We start from the raw sequence: 8497 nt of genomic DNA, 5'->3' as shown, positions 1-8497 counted from the left end.
TTTTTTTTTTTTTTTTTTTTTTTTTTTTTTTTTTTTTTTTTTTTTTTTTTTTTTTTTGTAGTTTGAGTGTAGCATGCTATTTTTTTTTTGAAAAAAAAAAAAAAAAGTAGAGAGACACAAAAAAACAGTAGTTGGTACTGATTCCTGGCAACTACTTTTAATGTTAGCTTAGCAAAGAAAGAAGTTTATAAAGTAATTAAGTTTTTGAGTTTGATGAATCGAATTCGAATTTGACCGAAATCTTCATCATTGTGTGTAGCCAAATTATTCGACAAAAAATAAGCATCTTTTAAGCACAAATATCACAATTAGGCAAGGTTGGAAAGTTTTTGACAATTGATGGTTTTATCTTGCTTTAAGCATCATGTCCAAAAAAAAAAAAAAAAAAAAAAAAAAAAACCCTTTTGGCATTGTTTTTGACAATTGTCAAAAATCATGAAATTTTGAATCATGTAATACGGATGGCGTTTTCCTACTCTTCGGACTGACAATACGGCGAAAAATACTGGGGTTGAATTAATTGTGAAAACGTTGAATAGAACAATGTAAATTGTGTCTTTTTGCATAATTCGTAGCAAAAATCAACATGGTAAAGGAAAAATCTCATTTTGAAAAAGGGAAAATCAAGCACTTTTTAAAAATACTCAAGGAAAAAAGCACCTTTAACGGCTTTTAAAAACCAAAAATAAGCACCTTTAAGCACTTTTTAAAAACGCTACGCACCCTGGGTTGATCAATGCTCATGGGTTCATCAACGGACGCAATGTGGCTGTGGCTGAGTGATAACAAGAATTATGAATTTAGAATACCATATACTAATATTTAAAATAGCCATTTCTAATAAAAGATAATTTATCACTTTGGTCACACTTTCACATATAAATGTACACTCGTGAAACTTCGATGTTATTATTTCAAAGGAAGGCAACATATTTTCGATATAGTTAAGTCTTTTAGAGAAAATAAAAGAGCATTAAACACTTAACAAAGTTGCAAACATTAATAATGAGTTGAATGAATATAATTAAAAAAAAAAATGTTTCAGAATACCAAATTGGTTCTTGTAAACATGTATAAATATTTCTTAATTCCTTATGCTTAATGTAAGCCAATTTTCTCTTTTTAAATTTAAAAACATTTTGAACATGTAAATTAAGTTCTTCATTTAAAGTTTGTCTCCTTAAAGTAGTGAAGTAGTTACCACAGTTCAAAAGCAGTTTGCAGACACTACATTTAAAAAATCGTAGTTGTATTTAACTACATTTGTAACAAAGTAGTTGTAGTAAACTGCAAAAATAATGTAGTTCTTCCTAGAGATGTAACGAATAGTGATTTGGTCAAATACTAAAGATTCCGCAAATAAATAAATAAATCCGTCGAAGAGCAACATTTAAAAAAAATCATTAATAAAAAAAATTTTATACATAAAAATAAGTTAGTCATTATTAAAAATCAATCAAAACTTTGCTATATTATTGGTATGAGGAAAAGGTAAGAAAACTGTAATAGTTATTCATTAGAGAACTTAAAATAAAAAGGAAGAGGTTATGTCCTATTGAGCAGGAAATAAGTGACAATAAAAGAATTAAGTCTATGAGAAATGCTCTGTAAAAAAAGCAACACAATAATAAAAATAGCAACAACAAAAAAAATTCTTAAAACAAAAATTCTTCAATTCTTAAAACAAAAATTGTTGGAAAAAAAAACATTGAAATTGACTTGCCTAAATATAATAAGAAGTGCTAAAAAATCAAAAAGTGTAAAAACTCGTGGTTCAGTATAAACTGTAGTTTCAATTATTAAGCTTTTGATTTTCCATTTATCTTGCAGAACAGAAATTTCCAAGCTGTATGCAAGTTTCAGAACTTAACAAATATATGTAAAAACTATTTCTAATAATGCAAAGTAAAAAATACGATTTTAGATTATTTTATATTAAACCTATTCAAATTCCAAAAAAAGCTTTGTCAAAAAATGCTTTTTCCAAAAAAATACCTTGCCTAATGTTTGGCAGAATATTTTGCGAAGTTTCAGCCAAAAGGCCGAATATCAAATAGTGGTTGAATATTCCTGATATTCCTAGTTTTTCCAAAGTTTAATAATGTAGTTAGGTAACTAAGTCTTGATTTGTCAAATATTTGTGTTTTCAAAATACCTGTATAGCTTCCTCTGGAGAATTCTGCAGTTTTATAAGTTTTATGTATTTTAAAAAACCATATGAGATTTTCTTTTCAAAATAATTTTCAGTCTGCTTAACTGACAAAANAAAAAAAAAAAAAAAAAAAAAAAAAAAAAAAAAAAAAAAAAAAAAAAAAAAAAAAAAGGAACAGGTTATGTCTTATTGAATAGGAAAAAAAGTGACAAGAAAAGAATAAAGTCTACGAGAAATGCTCTGTAAAAAACGCAGCACAATAATAAAAATAGCAAAAGAAAAAAAAAACGTTCTTAATTCTTAAAATAAAAATTGTTGGGAAAAAAAAGATGAAATTGACTTGCCTAAATATAATCAGAAGTACTAAAAAATCAAAAAGTGTAAAAACTCACAATTCAGAATAACTGTAGTTTCAATTCTTCAAATTTCGATATTTCATTTATCTTGCAGAACAGGAACTTGCAAGCTGTGTGCAAGTTTCAGAACTTAACAAATATGTGTAAAAACTATTTCTAATAATGTAAAGTAAAAAATAAGATTTTAGATTATTCTTTATTAAACCTATTCAAATAAATAAAAAAAAAAGCTTTGTCAAAAAGATATTTCCAAAAAAAATAAAATAAATAAATAAAAATTTGCCCAATGTTTGGCAGAATATTTGGCGAAGCAATCAGCCTACCGATTATTCGGCAAAAGGGGCCGAATACCAAATAGTGGCTGAATATTCCTGACATTCCTAGTTTTCCTGTAGTTTAATAATGTAGTCAGGTATCTAAGTTTGTCAAGTAATTATGTTTTCAAAATACCTGTATAGCTTCCTCTGGAGAATTCTGCAGCTTTATAAGTTTTATGTAATTTAAAAAACCATATGAGACTTTCCTTTCAAAATAATTTTCAGTCTGCTTAACTGACAAAACTTTACCACCTAAAAGAAAGATTTTTTTTTTCTAAAACATTTCTTTTTTTTTTAGTTATTCTCAGCTACATTCAAATTAAAATATTTTCATATCAACATTGAAGTACTGACAAAAACAAAAAAAATATTACCTGCTGATTTCAAGGCAAAATCTACTAATTTCTTTTTTTCTGTATCATAACGTAACATCATTTCATCAAAGAGTTCCCGGAAAATACTAGCTATATATTCTTTGTTAGATGTATTCGGCATCTCAATGGTGTTTTCAGCTTTTTCTTTGGACTTAGAATAGTCTTTTACCATACATTCAGCCATTTTCTGTGTACAGCAATGCGTGGGAGGAGCTGTATCTTTTAATGTTTGAAATTCGAGCTTTAGTCTTTGAGTATTATTTTCTATGGTACCTGCTATTATCGATTGTAACCATTCATGAAAGAAATAGGAGGAACCAGTCTCTGTAGCATTGTAAATCAACTAAAATAAAAGACATTAAGTCAAAAATCTAGAAATCCAAGTTTTAATTTCAAACAAATATATTACTTTTTGTAATAATACTAAGTAAGACTATTTTTTTCAACCTCAAAGTATTGGAAAAGTTTGCTTTCATATTTTCTATTAGAACACAATTACATCATTAATAAAATTCACAACTTACAAACTGTTACAAAAACTAAATAGTGCTTCGTGGATGAAAATATCATACAATTAATAGTTTAACATTAAAATGAAGAATATAACATAGTTCAAATATTGGAGCTTAAAATTTATAAGTATAAGGTTTTTAGATGCAGGTGTGCATAATCATTAGCATAAGATTGCAATTTACAGATAATTAAAAGTGTGGTTTTCAAAATATGGTGGTGGAAAACTTTAGTACTTGTTGTTTAAGGTTAGAAAAAGGTTATAATAGATAGTTCAACTCAAATTATGTTAAACATATAAAAAATGAAACAAATTTCAGTGGAATATGACAGTGCCAAAATTTTCAGTTATACCTATAATTTATTAACTAAGAGTTATAATTGTGGACATAGTTAATAGCTACGAGGCTCATCACATTTGAATTGTAAATAAAGTAGTTTTAAAGGCCAAAATTTCTGAAAAAATAATTTAAAACAAGAAAGGCAAAAATGCCTACGTTTAAACTTAGACCATAACATGAGAGTTTAAATTTTTTACAGACAAAGTTTGCTTTCAGATTTTATTCTATTTTGAGTTTTAAAGCTAGTGTCTGCAAGGAGCTGTAGGTATTGACACTGTTAGAATAAGCTCAATTAATTCCACATATATTGAAAAAAATAAAGAAAGAAAAACAGAGCTCTTAACTTTAATGGAATGGAAAGTAACAAAGTACCATATATCCTGATATATTAGTCGACCTGATGTATAAGTTGTCTCCCTATGTTATTAAGTTCGTGCTGTGATGAAGATGTCGTGATTAAGAACCACAACAATTAAGAAATGATTATATTGAATTTTATTTCAGTATAAATTTATAAAAATAAGGCAAATTGGCCCACTGTTCCATTTTTCCAATGGAGGCAAACAATACATATATTAAATCAGACAGAACAAAGAAGATAATTTTTGAAGCTTAAAAAAAATGTTTAGGGGTCACTTGAAATGAACCTTGAAAATTGGTATGTTCTAATGATGCCAAATGGTGATGTGTTTAACTATCTGTGGTTTGGATGTGTGATTAATTTTAAATTACAAAGAAAATTATTAGCTAAAAATAGAAAACTTAAAATATAATGCTTGAGAAATGATCCTTAGAAGTATTTGGTTAAATAAGTTAAAAAGAAAATGCACATAGTCTTCTTCAAATTAAATTTAGAAGTACTCTACTAATTAAATAAAAATCCGACTTTATTACTGGTGTACAAGTCGACCCTTGATTTTCATAAAATTTTGGGGGTTAAAAAGGATACTAGGATATACGGTATATACATATTCTTATTACATGCCTTTTTTTACGCATTGCCTTGTCTGAATACAGGATACACAAAAGGGGTGTCTTTGTCACCCTCCCTTCAATCACTGATACATTCACAGAAGTCTATCATCCTCATGAGGAGCCAATTTTAGCAGTGATATTCTTTTGACAGGAAAAAAGAAAAGAATTTTGATAAAAAATTTAAAAGGAGTATTTTCATTTCATGTAAAATTTTTCACGAGAGACCCTCAAATTCAATGCATGAAATGCAATTTGGAAAATTTTGGAATACTAATGAAAAACTAATATTAAATAAACTTAAAGTTAACAACTTTTAACTTTTGGATACTAGATATATTTAATTATGCTACTTAAATAATTAAATTAGCCTCTGAGCATTCACAAAGCTTTTTCACCTGGATGAGCTCCTAAATAAAAAAATATATATATTTTTTTAAATTTTATATATAGGCAAAAATTACACAACCAGAAACTTCAATGAAAAGTTGTCAAGAAACTAAATGCTTAGATAATTAAATATAAAAGTATAATGCCTCAATTTAGTTTTAAAATGTATACCAGCAGGCAAAATTATTTATCTAAAAAAATCTTACTTTTCTCATGGTGGCTAAAAACAGTTTTTCAAATGGCTCAATTTGTTCAGACAGAATAAATTTATGATCACAAAAATTCAGAGTAGACTGTACAGCCGAATACTTTAGCTCAGAATTTTTCTCAGCTGTTTTAGAAATTCTGATATGTTTATTCATTTCTTCAGTTACATTACAAAAATTAGAATCTGTACTAAAAAACAAGAATCCAAATGGATATATTTGAAAAAATAATTTAGAAGAAATATGTATACTAATTTAGAAATATTTTAATGCATGCAATAAAATGCAACTAACTTATTTGTAAAGTTTAACAAATACAATCTAAAAATTAGTTGGTTTCATTTTATTACTTCATTTTCAAATTTCTCCAGAAATACTCGACGAAATATTTTATAACTTCAGAAATATTTAGATCATGCGATTTTTATACATATCAATGAAGTTTAAAGCTTTTAGAGGTTTGAGGGACCAACAATAAATTACAAACGCAAACTAATGTTTTTGAACCCCCTATGCCAAAAAATGTAGCAACAGGTTTGCAACTTGTGACAATTAATTTGAATATTATATGCAATAATTATAGAAAATTTCATAAGTATAGCTTAAATATTCATGGATATATGAACATTTTTATAAAAAACTAATTTTGTTGCTGTCTTACCTCATTTTGTTATAACTTTAAAAATACTCAATAAAACTTAAAAAAATTTTTTTAGAGCATTTTAAGATTAATTTTTGTTTTAAAATTTGAGAAATATTCTCTCAAAACTGTGCAAGATATAAGTAATTAAAGTAGTTCTTTTATACTGCGCATGCAAAAGAAAAATTAAAAAAAAATTTCTCTTAATTTTGTAGTGAATTATATTTGGTAACTAAAAAAAAAGTCCGATTTGAGTACAGAAAAAATTAAAAAAGTAAAGAAATTTTCTAAGAGTTTTTATACTTTTTAAAAGAATGATCATAGTGATAAGGGGTTTTCCTCATATTTCATTTTGTACTATTAAACTAGATTTGTTAAATATGGCCCCAGTATTGCTGGGGATCATCCCCCAGAAAAGCATCTCTTTTTCACCTGTTTTTTTTCCTCCTTATTAATTCACATTTTGGTGTATGAACATTTATTGTAAGGTATTATCATCTGTTATTAAATTTTGTCTCATGCAAAATAATATTTGTAGAAAATCCCTTATTATTTTGAGTTTGTATTAAAATGTATAAATTACTTCGAAAATTGTATGAATTTTTAAGATACTCAAATCGGACTTGAATCATTGATATGACAAGTACAATTCATTACAAAATCGAAATTTTTTAAAAAAAATTTCTAGCGCACACACAGTATAAACGAACTAGCTTAATTACTATTTATATCTTGTGCTGTTTTAAACAAATTTTTTGCTTTAAGAATTCAGTCATTAATTTTAAATTGCTCAAAAAATTTTGTTTCATTTTATTGAATATTTTCACAGTTGTAGCAAAAAAAAAAAAAAAAAAAAAAAAAAAAAAAAAAAAAAAAAAAAAAANAAAAAAAAAATAGTTTTTATAAATATGTTCATATCTCCTAAATATTTAAGTTAGGCTTACGAAATGTTGTGTAATCACTCCATTTAATAACCAAAGTAACTGTCACAAGTTACAAATCTATTGATACATTTTTTGGCATAGGGTGTTCAAAAAAATTATTTTTTGCTAGTAATTTATTATCGGTCCCTCAAACCTTTAAATCTCATTGATATGTATGAGAAATCACATGATCTAAACATTTCCGAAGTTGAGTAATTATGGAGAAATATGGACAAATTTATTAGAATAGAAGTGTTTCCCTCATTTTCCCCACCTCCTGTAACCAATTGTTTTTTACACTTGAATTATTTTTCAGAAAAATGGAGAATACAGAAAAATATTAACATTTTAAATATATGACTTGTTCTGGTATTAAACATTCACAGAGATAACAAGAACAAGAAAAAAAAGGTTTTAATAAGTAGTATGTATCTTAAAATATTTCATTATTAATTAACTAATTTAGATTATGGATTTGTGCAAGGGTGTATTTAGGAAACTTGATTTATTGAATAAGACAAAGAAGTAGAAGAAGAAAAGTTTTCATTGGAATATAAAAGGTTTATGTGATGATGGTCAAAGTTATTTTTTATTCAAAATTGTAATTTGGTTAATTTATGCATTTTAGTACAAGGAGTCACAACCATTTATCTCGAATGTGCAATTCTTTTAAAAAATGTAAGAGTTTCACACGCATTCTGAATTTGAGTGTATGATTCTTGGTTGCATAAATCTTTTTACACGAGACAAAAGAAAAAAAAAAATTTTTTTTTCTTGGTGTAGTAAAATGTGGCCAAAATTGCAAAACTCCAGATTTCGTTTCGTTGATATTAAATTTTTTGATCATGTTATAACTGAAGTCAGATAAAAATCAAACAAAAATCGGAAGTCTGGTAAAAATTATTAAAAAGGCAGAAAATTCTCATAGCTGAAAAATTATTGTGTGAATTTTAAAATAAATTAAAAAAAAAGAAAAGTATTTTGTATAAAATTTTTATTTATCTTACATGCAAATTTTGTGTGTTTTGGTTAGCCAATTTTTTCCAATAATCGTTTGAAAATTTTTATCTGGTGTGATATATCTTAGAGATATTTATTGTAAGAATGTGAATTTGAGAATGAGCTATGGCTTTATTCCACTATTATAAAAGTTTCAAATTTTACAATATTAGTCTCCACTTGATCGCAATTGGGGCGCAAAAAGATTTTGATTTATGAAGATGGTGTTGCAGATTTACCTAAAACATTCTGCAAATGGGCTCATAATTACTAATAAAGAAATCAAATTAGCAAATAAATAATGAAAAGAAATGCAA

At 26.3% G+C, this 8497-nt stretch overlaps 1 protein-coding gene across 1 annotated transcript in view; it reads right to left on the bottom strand.

Moving 5' to 3' along the window:
• Window positions 1–5808, bottom strand: part of LOC107443230 (uncharacterized) — a gene marked incomplete at its 5' end in the record, with an annotated part of 9046 nt that extends 3238 nt beyond the window's left edge. Inside the window, 2 exon segments of the mRNA XM_071181733.1 lie at window positions 3395–3542; window positions 5619–5808. Coding sequence (XP_071037834.1) covers window positions 3395–3542; window positions 5619–5808 — 338 coding nt within the window.
• Between the last annotated feature and the right edge of the window lie 2689 nt (window positions 5809–8497).

The sequence above is a fragment of the Parasteatoda tepidariorum genome, chromosome 6 (genome assembly GCF_043381705.1).
Source record: "Parasteatoda tepidariorum isolate YZ-2023 chromosome 6, CAS_Ptep_4.0, whole genome shotgun sequence".
Lineage (NCBI taxonomy): Eukaryota > Metazoa > Arthropoda > Arachnida > Araneae > Theridiidae > Parasteatoda > Parasteatoda tepidariorum.
This window is presented reverse-complemented; position numbering and strand designations above follow the sequence as displayed.